The sequence below is a fragment of the Lycium ferocissimum genome, chromosome 11, assembly GCF_029784015.1.
Source record: "Lycium ferocissimum isolate CSIRO_LF1 chromosome 11, AGI_CSIRO_Lferr_CH_V1, whole genome shotgun sequence".
NCBI classification, from domain to species: Eukaryota; Viridiplantae; Streptophyta; class Magnoliopsida; order Solanales; family Solanaceae; genus Lycium; species Lycium ferocissimum.
In genome coordinates this window covers 15343857-15362230 of record NC_081352.1, presented here as the reverse complement: position 1 = coordinate 15362230, position 18374 = coordinate 15343857, and the positions used below count along the sequence as shown (strand labels likewise).

The window sequence follows — 18374 nt, the reverse complement described above, 5'->3', positions numbered from 1 at the left end:
CGTGTTTTTATGTGGGTCTGTGTATGTGGTTTGTGAGCAGATGGCCTCGGGATTTCGTTTGGAACTTGGAAAACTTTTAGGATTCTGGTACCTAGTGTCTAGTGTACGCCGCTTTTGCATGCTGGAAGGCACTCCGCCCAAAGAAGATTGCGCGGGGATAGCCGCCGGGCAACTAATCAGTTCGGCCTGCACCGCCCCGACGGTCTGGGAAGGCGCCGTGGTGGCCCCGATGTCGTCGTGGTGGTATCGGGCCTGTTATTTCATTAAGTGTGTATTAAAAAGCCCTAAGTCTATCATTTATCTCTATTCCAAAATTTGAGCTCTTGGGAACTATTCTTGGAGATTATTGGTGAAGATTCTTGGTGGTAAGTTCTCCTAACCCTCTTGCTATTTCATTGTTACTAATGATCTTAGACTTCCTCTTTCCTTATTATTCTTTAGTAATGGAAGATTAAAAGTGGGTTTTGATGGATTTTCTATCTAGGTTTATTAATGGTGAAATTAATGGGGAGATTATGATATATCTAAGGTTATTAATCATATATTTTCCATTATTAGTGTTGAATCTTTGAATCTAAGAGTTAGGGTTTATACCCAAAATTGGGGGTTTTACTTGAAATTCAGAATCATGAATCCTTGAGTTATTTAGCAATTAACTATTTGGGTTTTGATCACCTAGTGCTTAGTTTGATATTTTACTCCTGAATTTCCCGTTTTGACCTTGTGGGCCCTGTTTCCCCAAATTTAGGTTGGTTTTGACCTAATTTGAATTATAGCAATACAGGTATCATTTTTCATGATTCTAATCCAGATTTTGAATATGCCTAGACTTGTTTGATCTTGAGGCTCAGCGTAAGGGCAAGGCTAAAGAGTGATTGTTGGTGTTTGCCGTTCGGCCATCCAGATAGGTCATGGCTTACCCTTGGTGAGACTTCCTATAGCGAAGCATATATTTAGATGATATTGTCGGAGACAGCATGTGAACCCACGGGTATGAAGTTGGGTTGGATATTGCCTTAGGTTGGGCCCTGTTGTGTGATTGGGGCTACCCACCCGGTTGTATTGTGATTGTTTATTCTATTGTGATTGGTTTGATGCCATGAGATTAATAGTAGTTATTGGGAACTGCTGTTGCATCTTGATTATGATGTTGTAGTACCTCACTTTTTGATGTTGATACGAGGATAGATTTCCATATGACTTGTGTAGTCTTTCATGATATTGTTGGCGTACCCATGTTGGTACTTGTGATATTGATCTAATTATTGATATTGACACATACATTGCACGCATTTTCATCCTTCATGATATACTGTTGATACATTGTGGTACTTGATAAAACATTATGATGAGCTGTGCTCGATTTTTGGATAAGAGTGATGTGAGAGTCTGATATCTGATGTTTTTCCCGGAATCGTGGATTGAGTGAGTGCATGGACTCCACGGGTCCCCCAAGGTGGTGCCGGTGAGAACCCTCCTTGGGCAAAGATCCGGATTCTCATCTATTTGTTGGGAAAAGATCCGGGACGAGTGACACTTAGACTTCGTGAGTCACCTTGGGTTGTGCTACCGAGACGAGGAGGTATTCCGTCCAGAGTACATATGTACATAGCATTGCATGACATTCCATTTGCATTCATACATTATTGCATTGCATTGAATCATGGCTTATATTGAGATGGTTTGGTGCTTTACTTGTGATGTTGGTTTCGAATTGCATTGCATCATGGCTTATATGCCTGAAACGACCTTTTTTCGAATTTTACATGCACCCAACTCCAAAAAACTTTTCCCACTTCATTCTAAACCGTCTTTTTGGAGAGAAAATACCCTAGGGCTTCCACTAAGCATCCAAGGTGAGTTCCTACTCAAACCCCATTGATTATTACATCAATCTAACAAAGATTAACGCTAGAATCCCCATCTATTCCATAGATTATTGATTGAATCTTGGTCTTGGACAAAGGAACCCTAGAATATGAATTCTAGAGGGTTGACCTTCAAGAAGGTAATGCTCCTACTCTCTAATCATTTATAGTTATGAATTGATGAGTTCTTGAGAGAATAGTAAATGGGTTTGATAAAGAGAATTATATGAACTATGCTAGGATTTTGGATTGTTGACTTGGGATTGTTGTAATCATGTAGGTGATGAAGAATGATGTTAATTACATCTAATTAAGATTGTGGAATAGCAAGAAGTAATAGAATGGGAATTGGGTGAAGAAAACACCATTAATGAAGGTTGTGGAGCTTCATGCCCACCAAGTGTTTGATAAAATGCTTAGATGGCCAAAGATGAATATTATTGCTAATATGGAATCCCTTTGACTTGTATTGCTATAGATTAAAGTTGAAAGAGTTGACGAATGTTGTACTACGCTCATAGTCCAGAATTAAGGTATGTGAGGCTAACTCTCTACGTTTGGGAACGTTGATAATTCTCCCCACGAAACGGTTTATTGATCATTACAGTTGCCTCTGAATTACAGTTATGCTTTAGTTTCCATGAATAGCTGCAGCATCGTTGTTCTCCAGTTTCATCATTTGTTTATGACTTTCATTCCGAACGTTATGGACCCAGAACGTAATCTAAATAGACTTGTGTTTCATACCCATGAGTCTCAGTCTAGAAATTTAGTACGCTTAGAAACAACCAAGACTTCAGTCCCCACAGTCAGTTCTAGAATATGTGTCTCAGTTCAGTATTATTCATTATTCCAGTGGTCTCAGTCTTTAATAATAATTAATGAATAATTGAACATATATGATTGCTCAAGGGCACAGTCTTATGTATACGTATACTTGGCCGAGGCCATCGACTGATGCATTACTTGGCCGAGGCCATAGTTGTGCATTTATTTTGGGCCGAGGCCCCACATATATAAATAAAGATAAACAAATGCTTCAGATACAGAACAGAGAGTATTCATAACTCTCTTCCCTTGCTATTTCAGTTTATAGTTTTAGTACAGTTGTAGTTTCAATCTCAGCATGTATTACCGCTTATTGTGTGCTGGCCGACCCTTTTCCCGAGCATCCATTTATTTTTTCTTTCGCTTTACATACCGATTGCAATTCAAATGTCTTGACGTCCCTTTTATTGCTCGGGGCTGCGTTTCACGATGCGGATACGGGTTTATGGAACGACGGATACGCACTAGGATTTCCGTATCGAGCCGATTCGTGAGCCCCGTCTTTCGGGCATTATCATTACTTTACGATCTTTTTTCGTATTTACGGACGATCGTTGTTTTTAGTACTTCATAGAAGCTTCATAGACTATAGTTGCAGTCAGTCAGATGTTTAGCAGGCGTTTGTGTTAGCCTTATCAGCCACTTATTCAAACTTTCGGGCTTATTCATTATTTCCGCATTTATGATATTTCAGACAGACTCTTAGTAGATCAGCATGTGTTAGTATTATTTCTATTTAGTATATTTTGATGTTACATGTTGATTCAGCCAACTAGTTGGTTCGCTCGGTCACATGCAGTCAGACACCGAGTGCCGAGTTACGCCCAGGCCATGGTTCGAGGCATGACAGTTATATATTGTTGCTTAAGGTGAATCATATTGAGAGTTCTGGATTATCGCCATTGAGGTGTAGATTGCTACGTAAGCTAAATCGCAATAATAACTTTTAGATAATCTTAGATAGGTTATAAGTTATAATATTTTAGGCGAATTATGTCGATAGCCTTCAAGTAATCATTGATGGGTTATAGACGAATCATGTCGATAGATTATCAATTATTGTTATTGGTTTGTAGTACCTTACCTAAGATAAATCATATTGATAGCTTCAAGTGATCGTAGATGGGTTATAGATCTCTACCTAATGTGAATTGTATCAGCAGTTCCAGAAAGATGGTTATTGGGTTACAGTGTTGTACTTAAGGTGAATTGTGCCACTAGCCTTATGTGATTGTGAATGGATTACAGTTACTATCTGAGATGAAGCATATGTTTGCTTCCAGAATTACCATCATCGGGATATAGTACTTTACTTAAAATGAACCGTATCGGAATAGGTATTCCAAGCTTTCCTAGAGAATCAGATCATTCAGGCGAAATTGTGATGTGTCATAGACCTTCTACTCGTGTAAAGGGTTTCTCTACTCTTGCCATCACGAGGTTCCTTATGTATTATGTTCCAACAATCTAGTCTCTTTATGAGTATCAATTTTCCATATGATACATAGAGTTCCTTGTGTTTGTCGATGACATTAAACTCCCTTTCATAAGAAGTTTATGCTTTATACGTTAAAGGAAATGTGTCCAAAAGTTTACGGTTTCAATAGATCGTGTGTATGTACAGGTTTCGAAAGGTATCAACTAAGGACCATAGGGCAGCAAGTACCTAGATAAAGGGAAAACAATAATTATAGCCTTGACCTCAGCAACAAAAGAGATAACGGGAGGAAAACTCAAATTATTTCCACCATCACAACAACAAAACATAAGAAAACAAATAGTGGACCTGCAGTAACCTTATAAATTTGCTATTCATTTTGAGATGAACCACTACAAGGTTCATCATCAAGAACTCTTAAGCAAGGATAATTAGGACCATTTATGAGCTGCATGTTAGTAACCATTTGACGAAGTCCTGAAGTTTCTTCTTTGAGTTGAGCATTTTCTTGAATTGCTTGGTCACGGCTATCTGAGACGTGGTTAAGTTTGTTCAGTAGCAGGTGATTCTCATTCCGGAGACAATTAACCTGTGCCAGGGACGAATTCAAGATTTAATCTTTATGTGTTCATGATTCTAATTAAATTATATTCTTAGAAAATATGAGTTCAAAACATGATTTCTAATGAATATGTTTCATTTCAAATGTGGTGTTCGACTAGACACAAACTTAAAAGAGAAAGAAAGGCTTTTGGTGCATACCAAAATATATCATGGAATTTGTGGTATTAAACATGGCTTGATAATTTTGTAGTTATAAAAGCATTTTGCTGGTATGGGAGAAAGCCATTAAGTAAATGGAGTTTTTGCTCCAGGAAAAATTAAGTTGTGGAGAGCTTCTGAACGAGCTTAAAACTTTTTTAGTATTTTCCATTATATCCAGAAAAAAAAGAAGAAGAGTAAATTAATCATAAATTTGAACTCAAGGAGCTTCCAAAACTGATTAGACACCAAATTTAAGAAAGAAAGAAAGAAGGACTTTTAAAATTTGTGGTCTAAAATAAACTATTGATATTTATATGGCTATACGTCGTTTCATTAAAGGTAACAATGAGAAGGTTAAAATTAAATTGTTTCTAAATAGGGAAAGGTATTACTCTTTTTTGGTGACAAACTAAAAAATAAAGTTCACCACATAAATTGAAATAGAAGAAATACTACTTTTTGAGATTTTGACATATACATCGATGGTTTTGGATTCAGCTAAACCTATTCCGAAGGGGCAGCTAGAGTTTTAGCAACGGATTCGCCGAATCCACTAGCTTACTAGCTTTGGCCTAGATCCTGTATTTGTATTACAAAATCTACTTAATATGTATGAGTAAGTTATCCAAAACCTAGCACTATTAAAAAAAAAAAAAGATAGAAATTAGCAACAGACAAAAAAAAAAAGATAGAAATTAGCAACAGACAAATTTTGTAACTAAAGAACAAAATTCATCGCTAATCCTATTTAACGATGAATTGGCGAAGTATTATTAAAAAGTTAAGTTAACTATGAGCGATTTAGCAATGAATTAGAGATGAAGTTCGTAGCTAATTTCAATATTTTTTGTAGTGTTGTAAACTGTTTTTTTTTTCTTTTTCTTTCTAGAATGCTGAATCCATAAATTTAAAATCTACCTCTGACCTAACCGATCCCGTAAACTATACATCTGTCACTGACCTGTGCCCATAGCTCGTCCAAATGCTTCTGCTTGCGCATGCGCGATCGCCTTGCAGACTCTCTATTAGATATCATTCTTCTCTGTTTCCTTTCATTTATTAGATTCATCAGTAGTTGATCATCAGTTTCATCACACGTTGAATAGTTGCAGTTGAAATAAGTTGTTTGTGGATTGAATTCTTGAATTGGAGGACCAATTTGAAGGTGATAAAAAGGACTAGGGATATTTCTGTTAATGGACTGATGAAGTGTGGGTGTGTAATTATATTGAGAAGGGTATTGAGGTGGATTTGAAGGTAGTAGGTTATAGGAATGGAGTTCTGTGACATCAGTGGATTGCATGGCTTAAAAGTACTTTGAGTTTGGGAGAAGAATGTTTAGTGAATTAGGTGTAATTGGAGGGTCAGCTAAAAGCTATTGTATCTGAAAGGTGAATGGCAAGATGAGTAGGAGGGAGGCATTTTATAGGCTGGGAAAAAAGTTCGATGGTCCCATTAAAAATGAGACAACCAGAATTTTATGTTGAACATGCATGTGCATGTGCGCATATATATTCCCTCTATTTTAATTTATGTGAACCTATTATTATTTGACTTCAATACGAGGTGATTCCTTGATCACGTTTTCCTTATCATTTTTAAATTATTTGAATTATAAATTATCATGACTTATAATACTTTTTATGTAATTTCTAAATATATAAATTTTATTTTTACAAACTTGAAAAATTTATGTCAAATCTTACCGTCAAAGTTATAAAGTTCAATTCTCCATCTAAAAAAAAAAAGATTCACATAAATTGAAACGGAGGGAGTGTATATAGACAGACGGACAGAGAGGGAGGGGGGGGGGGGGGGAGGGGGGAGGGTTGTGCTTTGTGCATGTACCATATCAATTGATAAATAAGAAGGAGGCCAACTATGTTGACAAGGACAAAAAAAAAAAAAAAAAAAACAACAACAACAACGGAACAACAAAATTCAGCAAGAATAGCTGAAATTGTTTACACGAATGGTTGTATGATTTTTAGTCATAACTTGAGCTACGTAACTCAGAATGAGTTGATTCAAAATTGACTAGAAATATGAGAGTGTATAGAATAAAAAAAGAAAAATTGCTTACTCGTTGAAAACATGTAATGGATGAATCAAAGACGTCCAGAAACAAAAGCCTGCTCTTAATTAGGAGTTCGTTTTCCCATGCATTGTTCATCCATTTCTCGTACTATAGAACTTTAATGTTGGAATTTCGACACTCTTTTCTTTCCAACGCGATGATGAGAGCACGTCGTCAGTTTAGATGCCAGAGGTTTGAGATGAAGTCACGGATGAGGTGCGAGATGTTTTCCCTGTGATGCAGGGGTAGGCCAGTCTACAGGAAAGGCCAGGTACAGACGGCATTTTAAACTCGGAGACTCAATTGAGTGAGGTTGAGATTCAGGACACTTTAGTTCAGTAATATTTCTAGAAATAGGAATGATGGTGTGGAGAGCTACAGGATAGGCTTGTTTCACAGTTAGTTGCTCGTGAATTGAGAGAGTGCCTCCACAGCCATAAAGAGCAATGGAAAGCAATATTGCTTTTTTGAATAGGTGTTGTTAGCGAGACAATTATGTAACTATAACTGTGTGTCTAAAGACTCCACTTGAAAAGATCAGAATAGCGGAAAGGATTTGCTTTAAAATGCAAAGGGGAATGGAGAATGCAATTCATCTTCATCTCGGCTTATCACTATAATTACTTCTTTTTTTTTTTTTTTTCCTTATCAATCTCCCCTCAATCGAGGGGCTCTTTTATTAACTTCACTGAAGCATCAAAGCATAGGCTTATCACCTCTGTACCTATCTTGTATGGACAAATTCCATAAAAAGTGTGATAGGATTTCTTTTAAGCTTACAAAAATATGTTACATGAAGAGATTAACTCTTCTGCTATACAAAATATACATCAAGGAACGTAAAAAGCATAATTTCTATCTATTCTCCTATCTATATTACAATGACCCTTGATGAGATTCCTCCTAAATGTAGGCATTTGTAGTATGTCCATTGATGCGCCGTGAAATTATGGCACATCTAATTCTTTTTAACTCTAAGTTTTACTTGTTTTCGAGTAAGTTTGTGTTAGTTTGATGTGTTTTGCAGGTATTTCGAAGTTAGAATGCTTGGCAAGTTAAAACAAGGAAATCAAGGTGTTCTGTAGTTGTGTGCACTAGTACGGACCTGTCAAGACCCAAATCGATGAGTCGTGATGAGTGCCTGATCTCTAGTGACCAAACACCCCTATACTCATATCTGAATAGCATTAAATATCAAGGGCCCATAAATAGCTCAACCTGAACTTATACTGACTCATGAAAGGATGTCATCATGAACTCTGCATAATCTGTACATACATAAGATGGAAAGGACGAAGCAAGCTGATTAGGCCGCTACATATGTTGTGCAACAATTTATGAACCGTCAAGGCTACTTAACATCCCAACTATGTACAACTGTCTACTGACCTCTAATGGAGTACAAGCTGTAGAAAGGACGGGACAGGGCTCCCGTCATACCCATATATGCATATACAAGCCAAAATAACATACCAAAATAGACCATAGCTCCGGATCGAGTGGAGCGCACCAACTACAACCAGGGGAAGTCCTACCGAGTCGGATCGTCCCTCCTCCCCCCCCCCCCCCCGAGCACAGGGGAGTCGCACGGATAATGTACTGAGTATGTAAGGCATAGAAGTAATATAAACATAAGACTTATGAACTGAACCTGAATTCAAAACCAACTGATTGTCTGTATGCATCTGTATGACTGAGTATCTGAAAGTATTTGCATAAATCTGTGTACTGACAATGCCTCTGTGGGCGCATAACATGCATGCTCTCAATGATAATACATATATATATATATATATACACACACACACATATATATATAGGTCATAGTGCTGAGGAACGTTCAGCCCGGTCCACTATTTCATATCCCATCGGCCTCTCTGCGGCCATCATCATATACATTGTTGCGGAACGTGCAGCCTGATCCATTATATCATCATCATGGTGCACCAGTTGATCAGGTGGTAATGCGTATATAATGCCTATCCCTTTCCCCATACCCCATATACATATAATATACATGTATATAACGCCTTTTGGTCACGGGTCAATATGCATATGAATATGAATGCAATGCATAACTGAAATGAATACATGGAACTCTCGGAATAACATGCTGCCACATTAACTCTGGTGGACAACTGCTGAGCTAACATTAATAATACATGAAATCTCAAGACCCATGAACAGAAGGAACATAACATTAGGGGTACAGGATCATCAAGACTGAAGTACTCCTAGTGCTTCTAAGAGTAGAGTAATATGGAAGCTCGTTTACTTGCTTGTTCGTTCACATCATAGGATCATGCCAAAATGAAAGAAAGGATAGCCTTAACATACCTTTTTGGCCGCCTTAACTTTAACTACTTAACGCTTGTCCTCCCAAGCTCGTAAATCTATATTCAAGAAAAATCATACTACTGTTAGACTTATCGTCATATGCCTATCTCAAGTCTTTAAATTAAACCCCTTTAGAATCTGCCAAAAATTAAGGCAGCATCTCCCATGTTTATATGCCTAGCCCGAAATCATAATCCAACAACCAACAATAACAAAAATAATACCAACATCAACAACAACATTATCAATACCAATATATTCCATAAAACATCCCACATGATGTTTACCCGATTTCTCAACCAACTAATTCACTACACGATGATTTAATAACTCTATCTTTGTAAATAAACCTAAATCAATATCAATAAATAGAGATCCATACCTTGTCCTTACTAGATCCACAATATCTACTTTGAATCCAAGCCAAAATCCACCGCAAAACGATACTATAATCACAACTATATGCTGTCTGATCCTGAATCCGGAGATTATATTTTATTTGGGCTTAAAATTTGAGGTTGGAAGTTGGGGGGAATTTTCATGAAGTTTGGAGGAGGTTTGGGGTGTTTTGGATGAAGAAAGAGGGGGTAAGCCCCCTTATATAATGTTCCAGAGTCTGCCTGGACCGACTCAAAAATTGCTCAGCGCGATCGCGCTGCCTTATGTCACTTTCGCGCTGAGTTGCTGGGTTCTCCTCTGTGCGTTTGCGCCACTTTCCGGCGCGTTCGTGCAAGGTTAATTCCCTGCTCTGACAGCCCATATTATAATGCTCATAATGTTTGATTCTGATGTCCAATCGATGCACGATTTGTTGCGTTGGAAACTAGACTTCCTGAACTTCATTTTAGGCTTTTGTTTCACTTTAAAACTCCTAATATAATAAAAGATAGTCTTTCTCCAAGTTAGACCAAAATTATCGTACGAAATCTTATCCAACTTTTCTCTAGAGTTCCGGAAACTTAATCTCATTCATTCACCTATTCTCCAATCCTTCCATAAACTATTGCATGAGCTTAAACCCTCATAACCACAAGATGCTTACACATAATATCATATATCTTCGACAATAACTCCAGTGTCCACAATTGAACAACTAGCACCTAGCAAATCTCAACGTACAAAACTATGAGGTGTAACAGGACCGTCGACATGCGTTTTGGTCGTAGAATTGCATGGAGAGTTCCTGCAGCTAAGGAAGATTGACGACATGCAGAGCTAGAAGATTGATGGCCCATCAAAATGTTCGACGGTCCGTCAAGCTGCTTCGTCGACACACATCCTGCAGATTGAAAAGTGTCATCAAACCGTCGAGTTGCACCGTCGACATAATCGACGATCATCGAAGTGCAAAGACGGTTGAGGTCCTGCAAAGTGAAATTCTGTCATCAAATCATCATCATGCACGTCAACATGTTGATGACCGTCGAAGCACAAAGACGACCCGTCGAGTTGCAAGCCAACCTGGAACAGTATTGGGAAAAATTAGTCCGAGTTTAACTTGTATAAATACCTGTTTAGGTTTTATTTTTCAGACATTTGGAGTTTTAGACTTGTAGTAATTACTTTTGGGTTTTTAGTACAATTGAAGATTTTCCAGACAATTACATTCGTTTACTTTCAAGTTTTATTCGTAAGTGTAATACAAAATTCAATTATGCAATCTTCAATCTTTTATTGTTTTCTTGTTGCCATGAGTAGCTAAACATCTTTACTAAGGTTGTGAAACCAAGGATGGTGTTTTGTGATTGGGGATTGTAATTGATATACGCATAATGGATTTTTAGGGTTTATTTGTTCTTCGTTTTCATCATATAATTAGTGGTTGCAAACATTAGATAACGCCATAAACTTTAGTTTATTTGGGAAAATAACTAGGGTTTGGTAAGAACAAATAACAAGAACTCAACGCTTCAAACCTTGTTTAATAAATTCACTTAGGAATAAGAGGAATTTACTTGGCATAATTAACTATTCTTCATGCATCCTTTCTTATCTTTGGGAAAAGCATAGAAAGAAATAATCTTTTCTTATTGGGAAATAGTCTAGATTGACATAGAGGTTAAGTGCATCCATATAAATGATTCATTAGAAGTATATCAAGATCGATACCCATAATCATACACTTTATCTGACGGGGACACAACCTTGGTTTTTTTTACCCATAACTTTACAACTTTAAATTACTAGTCACTTTAAATTAGTCCACAAACCAAAACTCTTATAAAACCCCTTTTTTTCTGGAATATACCAGGACTGCAAGATTAGTATAATACTCATTTAGTGAACTTTTATTCTCTGTGGGATTCGACCCCAACCTTGTTACTATTAAAAGGTGTAAAGTGAGCTTATCATCCATATTCAATTCACCCCTAACTTCTTTTGGTAATTCATGAAATTCAGTAATCCAAGTAATTGTGTTGCATTCTAATCCCCGGTTTGATAAATAGTCTGCCACTCTGTTACCATCTCTAAAACAATGATCAATGCTCCATTTCTCAGTCTGCATTAGTAATTTTTGTAGCTTCATAATTGCTTCACTGATATTCCATGGAGGCTTGGTTGTATTCCCGATCCACTTTACTAGAAATTTAGAATCACTTTCCAATTCTAACTTTTTCTATCCCTTTTGTATACACCATTCAATTCCACACTCCATAGCTTGAGTTTCAGCAATATTGTTAGTAATAATTCCCAGATGTACTCCAAATGCAGCAATGAATTGACCTCTACCATTTCTTACTACACCCCCTCCACCACTGTTCCCAGGATTTCCTTTTGAGCACCCATCTGTATTCGATTTCACATATCCAGTAGGAGGACAGGACCATTTTATAGGAATAGCTCTGAAATAACATCTTGTTTCCTCCATATTTTGCATGAACTGTTCCCATTTCATGTATGGATTAATCTCAGCAAATTGCTTATCAACCATCATCACCATCTGCTGATAAATTCTAATCTTAATTCTTTGATTGGACATTTTCTTCTCTTCATATCTTGCCTTGCATCTATCAATCCAAATTTGCCACATGATGATCCCTAGCAGAACTTGTAGCACCATTTTCTAAATAGGATTTTTGCCTTTTGTGAGCCACCATGTAATTATCAGATGTCTCAGACTATTGGTGCTCTGAAAAATACCAAGCCACTGGTTGAAATGATTCCAAATTTCCATGCCAATCTTGCTCTTATACAAGAATGCTCCACATCCTCCTGTTCATGGTTAGTACAACAGGAGCAATGGAAGATAATTGTATATTAAACTTCCTCAAGTTTAAGTCTACAGGGATTTTGTTTCTGAGAACTTTCCACATAAAGAATGAAACTTTAAAAGGGGAGTTTTTATGCCACATCATCTTATTTACTAGGGATGAGTTCTGAGCAGTTCTAACAATATTCCATGCAGACTTACAAGTAAATCTACCATCAGTAGTAGCTGTCCAAACTGGACAGTCACTAAGATCAGTAGATTTAATAGTAATTCTAAGAATTTGATGTACCACATACTCAAGAAGCTTTTGATTAAACTTGTTCACATCCCACGATCCATTAACAATATTATTAGCACATTACCTCTAACAGAAGTGTTGGCAATACCAAATTGAGCTAAATTAGCAAGACCAGACCAATTATCCCACCAAAAACTAGCATTACGTCTGTTGATCTTCCACAGAATATGTTGATCAATTTTCAACTTAATTTTCATCATTCTCCTCCAATTAAGAGATTGAGTATACCCCCATTTTCTAGCAACAGGATGAATCCTTCTAGCATATGTAGCTTTTAAAAAGTCAGACCAAAGAGAGTCTTTTGTTCTAAATAACCACCACAGTTTAGCAGAAAAAGCTGCAGAAATATCATAAAGTGATCTAATGACAATACCACCTTCATCACTAGGAAAACATAGATTAGACCATCTAGACCAGTGATATTTATGCTTTCCTTCATTGTTACCCCATAAAAAATTGGCAAAAATCTGCTCCATATGTTTGAAGATAGTTTTTGGAGGTTCACAAATAGCAAGAAGATGCACTGACATAGCAGATAAGACATGCTTGATTAAAATAATTTTTCCTCCTATGGAAAGTCTACCATAATTCCATCAATTTACCTTTTTAAGAATTTTTGTGGACATATCTGCAAAATATTGGATTAGTTTCCTACCTTGGAAGAGAGGGCATCCTAGATATGTGACTGGAAATTCTTGCCTTTGTACTTGAAGAATGTTGGTAACTATGTTGATTCTTTTTTCTGAAATCTTCTTATCTCCATAATGAAGCAGCTTTTGCTCCTATTGATCATTTGTACAGAATTTGGAGTACTCTTCCAATGCCTTCATAACTAACTTCAGTGTTTTTGTTTTTCCTGCACAAAAAATTATAAGGTCATCAGCATAAGACAAATGGTTGATTTTAGGACATGTTTCTTGCATAGCAAAGCCGTTGAATCTAGGATTATTGTACAGATTATTTAACATGCAAGATAATGCTTCTGCTGCAATTATGAACAAAGATGGAGATATAGGATCTCCTTGTTCATATCAATTTTGAGAACCACATTGCCCGCACTGTTTTCTCATGAATAATTTCTTGTGCTAGTAAAACATTCTCCCCTATTGCTCTACCCTTCACAAATCCACTTTGGTTTGGAGAAATAATTTTGGGGATAATGTTTGAAAATCTATCAGCTAGCGCCTTAGAAACAATTTTTTGTGTGACATTGCTAAGACTTATCAGCCTAAACTCGGAAAAGGTTTGAGGTGCGTCAATTTTGGGAAGCAAAATTAGGCAGGTATTAGTTTAGGCATTAATTTGCCATTAAAAACATCTCTAACCATATTGAAAATATCAGTTCCTACTATATCCCATGATTTTTGATAAAATAGTCCCCTGAATCCATCAGGACCAGCAGCACTATTGGGACTAATATCAAAAACTGCTTTTTTCAACTACTCTTCTGAAGGTGTTTTTGTTAGAAGTTCATTATCACAAGAATTAATGCAATTAGGAACATGTTCAAGGATATTAGTGTCAATGTTGTTGTCTTGTTGAGAAAATAGATCTTGATAGAAATGTGTAGCTGCGATGCCTATCTCTTCATACCCTTCTATCCATGTTCCATTCTCACATATCCTCTTGATTTGTAAAAATTTCCTTCTACTTTTCACCACAGAGTGAAAGAACATGGTATTTTCATCTTCTTCTAAGTTCCATTTAACATTAGCTTTTTGTCTCCAAAAGCTATCCACATGCTTGTGGTGAATGATAAGTTCAACCTTATCCTTGTTCATTATCATTCTATCCATTTGATCTAATGTCTCCATATATTTCTCCTCAGCTTTCTTTACTTCTTCTTCAAGCTACTGGACTTTATCAAAAATATTCCCAACTTTAGACCTGGACCAGTCCCCTAATGCTTTGCTAGTGTTGTTGAGTTTCTGTTGGATCTTGAAATATTATCACTAGTATGAGAATACCAATGATTTTTAACCACTTCTTGATACACTTCAATTTCTATCCAGAAATTCAAAAATCTGAAATACTTCACATAAGTTTGTTGGTCATTTTTGCAGGTGATTAGTAAAGGACAATGGTCTGAACTAACTCTAGGCAAATGCACTACATCAGTCATCTCAAACATTTCAGCCTATTTCTCATTATTAATCATCTTGTCCAGCCTTTTCCATATAACTTCCTCCTCTTTTCTTTCATTTGACCATGTAAACGAGCTTCCAGAACTTGCCTATTCCTTGTAGTGATATTCCTCTTGCTTTGATCTTCAACTATCTTGTGTCTCTTAGGCTTGGAATTCTTCTTTCCAACTGTTTCTTTGTCATGCTAGATTGTTTCTCTTTATCCTTAACCTTCTTATCAGTTTCCTCATCTGATTCACTCTATCTCTTCTTTTGATTCTTCTTCCTCATCTTTAGAGTCATCTGAAGTTTTTTCTTCTGAAGAAGAAGATACCTCAGCCCATTCATCTTTCTTATCTTGACCCCCTCTTCTGCTTCCACCTGATCTGATTTGTCATTGCCTAAGGTCTCATCCTGAAGTAATTTATCAAAGCTATTCTGAGTAATGAGATTCTCCTGATCTTTCCTCCCTTTCCCTTTTTCTTTTTTACTAGAGGATCTTCTATTTTTCTTATTTCATGTTGGTTCCCACCCTTTCGCAAACAGAACAACCTCTAGTTTACTTAGATCATCTATCATGAAGGCTTTATACCAAATTTGTTATCATCTTGAGCATCCTTCTGGCCTTTTGGAGTTTCAGAGCTCTGTGATCCCTTAATACAGCTAGGATTCATGCTGGAGTGTTGTTTTGATTCTCTGTGATCCCAATGGTCTCATTGATCTCATTAGGATCTTTTTGATTAAAATTTGCACTCAACTTTTTCTCCTTATTGTTGTTGTCATCCTCCTGTTGTTCCTTGCTATTATCTCTTTTTTTTTGTTTCCCACTTACAGGCCAGAGCTTATTGAGCCCAAAAATTGCTCCTGTTGGTTTGAACATAATTTTAGGAGGTTCACTTTGACCTTTTCTCTTTCTATTCAGCTTATTTTTATTGGTCTGAACCTCCCTTCCTCTTTGCACATGTTGACTGTCATTTGAAACCTCTTTTGGTTCATTTGAAGTCTGTTTCCCATTATGCTCCTCATTCCTAGCATTCTGTCCACTTATTTAATTCTCCATGTTGCTAGCTGCACTCTTCTCCTCTTCATCTTTCCTATCTTCTAATCTTTTTTTCTCAAGAATTCTGCAATTGGTTATATCATATCCTAATTTCCTACAGTGTTTACAATATTTAGGAATATTCTCAAACTCAATCTTTTGATCAAATCCTTTTAAATGGGCATTGTCATCTTCAATAGCTATCCATATACTCTGGTTTAGGTAGATCCACCTCTACCCTGACCTTTGCCATACTTGGCCTAGTCATACTTCTGGTTGCAACATCTATTTCCAAAAGGGTACCAACTTCTTTAGCAATTTGTTTAACATAGTGCCAATTATGTAAGTGAAAATGTAAACCTGGAAGTAGAATCCAAACATGTACGATGGGTAGATCCTCCTCTGATTTGATGTCCGGAGTCCATTTTTGTAGGTAAATTTGGAACCCATATATATCAATTACTCTCTTATATAGAATGAAATTGTAGTCCTCCTCATTAGTGAAATTTAGAAAGATATTGAAATTGTCGAACACACTGATCTTTGGAGTACCTTTAATTGGAATTTTTCAGAAAATTTTGCCCTAATTGAGTCAATTTGAGGTCTGCTTTTGAGGAGTCTTCCGACAATTGTTCTTCTACAATGGTTCGCCATTACTGCATAGAAAACTTTGGCTTTAAAAATCACTGCTGGCTTGGCATTGTGAGATGTTCTTCTAGTTTTGATTGATTCGGGTTCAATGCGAATTGGGGCAGATGAACTCGGAGTATCGGTGAGTGTTTCAGCATACAAACTGTAGGATCGAACCTGGGTGGGATCACCTCAGTTGACGCTTCCTTTTGCATAGTACCACGTGCCAGTGGGGTGCCAATTGGAGGCCCCATGGCCTGTTATGGTGATAACGCTCTTTTAACGGTAATAAATGGTAAAATTGAAGATATGAAATAAGTAAGCGCGTGTGGGCGCATTCTTTTTAGCAATGGGAAAGATATTTTGAGTTCTAATCCTATAATTACTTGACATAAACGTATCAATTATACCATTAGCTAGTTGAGTCACTTCTTTCTGTATCACCCAAAACTTAGGATTTAAAATTAGTTGTACAAAAATAACCAATCATTTGAGGTCAAAGACCTTTTTAAAGGGGAAATTAAGAGACGAGTATTTATATTGCGAAATCAAAGTTATTTCATAATGGATTGCTTTAAAGGCAGAAGCAAAGGAGCAATGACAATCCAAAAAGTGTCATTATTGAAAGGCTTGGGCAATATTGTGAATTTTACTCAACAATGTCCAATGACATTAACCGAATTGGAAACTTGAGGTTGGGAAGGCAAGCTCTTTTTATATAAGTGGAAAGATCACATGACCAATAAGTTGATGACTCAACAACCACTTGTGCGACGTTGCATATGGTCGAGAAAATATTAAGAGTTTAACTTTTATGTATTAACAATGTAAATTGCACGATCAAATTACTTATAAAAAATACAAATAAAATTTAGTGATAACCATTAATTGAAAATGGTCACCTCCTATTACAATTTACAATTTACTGGTTGTGTGAAAAAAAAAAAATTATATACCGACAATATATCACTTAATTACATTCGATGATTAAAAATATACACATTGACTGTAAATTTTTTACACTTCAATGTGTGTAATTTAACCTATAATTACAGGTTTGCATTGATCATGACATGGGCGTTGTCTTTAGATAGTATAACTGGTTATTACAGCTTTCACCTTTCATAGTAACCTCCTCAATTATTTGTATTTGTGATAAGGCTCGAGTGAATTGTAGTGCAACAAATGTTACTTGTATAAAAAGGGAGTTCAGATTATGTGCAATAGTCAAAAGTAGATGTAACATCTTCTCCTCCTTTTCTTTTCTGATCAATAGGTCTTTGTTAATCTTGTAAGTAGATGCCTGGATATCTAATTTTTCACGTATTATCCAGCTTGTTATAATTTGTTAATGTATGCCAAAAAAATTTAATCTGTTGACAAAAACCTGAAATAAATTCTCTTAAACAAAGTTCAATTAGTAATCTCGTCAAGGTTTTTATTGTCTTTAAGAAAAAACTGTTAAACAACAGAAGAAGTTTAATTCTAGATTAAGTTTGATAATCCATTCATGACATTTAATAGTGTATCTATGCCAAGCCAATTAGTACAATTTTGTGATTTTTCATATCAGTAGTCTTTTGACGTGTTACCCTTGAGGTATTAAAAGGTAAGTGTTCCTTTTGTTAAGATTAAAATGCTTATACCGCCTTTGATAGTTATATTAGAAGGAAAACTCTCATCGTTGATCGTAATTGGCCAGTGATAGCTTGGAAAGCATGGCGCAGAAAGAACTGTAACAAAGTCCGGACATAACAAAA

The 18374-nt window shown here is 36.4% G+C and overlaps 1 protein-coding gene across 1 annotated transcript; it reads right to left on the bottom strand.

Annotated features, from left to right (window-relative positions):
- Window positions 1-4237: 4237 nt before the first annotated feature.
- LOC132037017 (basic leucine zipper 43-like) lies at window positions 4238-6302 on the bottom strand. Its single transcript, XM_059427450.1, has 2 exons — window positions 5861-6302; window positions 4238-4723 (listed from the first exon to the last, which is right to left on the bottom strand). The coding sequence occupies exons 1-2, from the start codon at window positions 6200-6202 to the stop codon at window positions 4505-4507; spliced, it is 561 nt and encodes a 186-aa protein (XP_059283433.1). The 5' UTR covers window positions 6203-6302; the 3' UTR covers window positions 4238-4504.
- Between the last annotated feature and the right edge of the window lie 12072 nt (window positions 6303-18374).

Coding starts and splice junctions, on each gene's coding strand:
- LOC132037017 (XM_059427450.1), bottom strand. CDS start 6,202: ATGCAATCCACTGATGTCACAGAACTCCATTCCTATAACCTACTACCT. Junction 4,724..5,860: donor TGGACGAGCTATGGGCACAG/GTCAGTGACAGA, acceptor TCCCTGGCACAG/GTTAATTGTCTCCGGAATGA.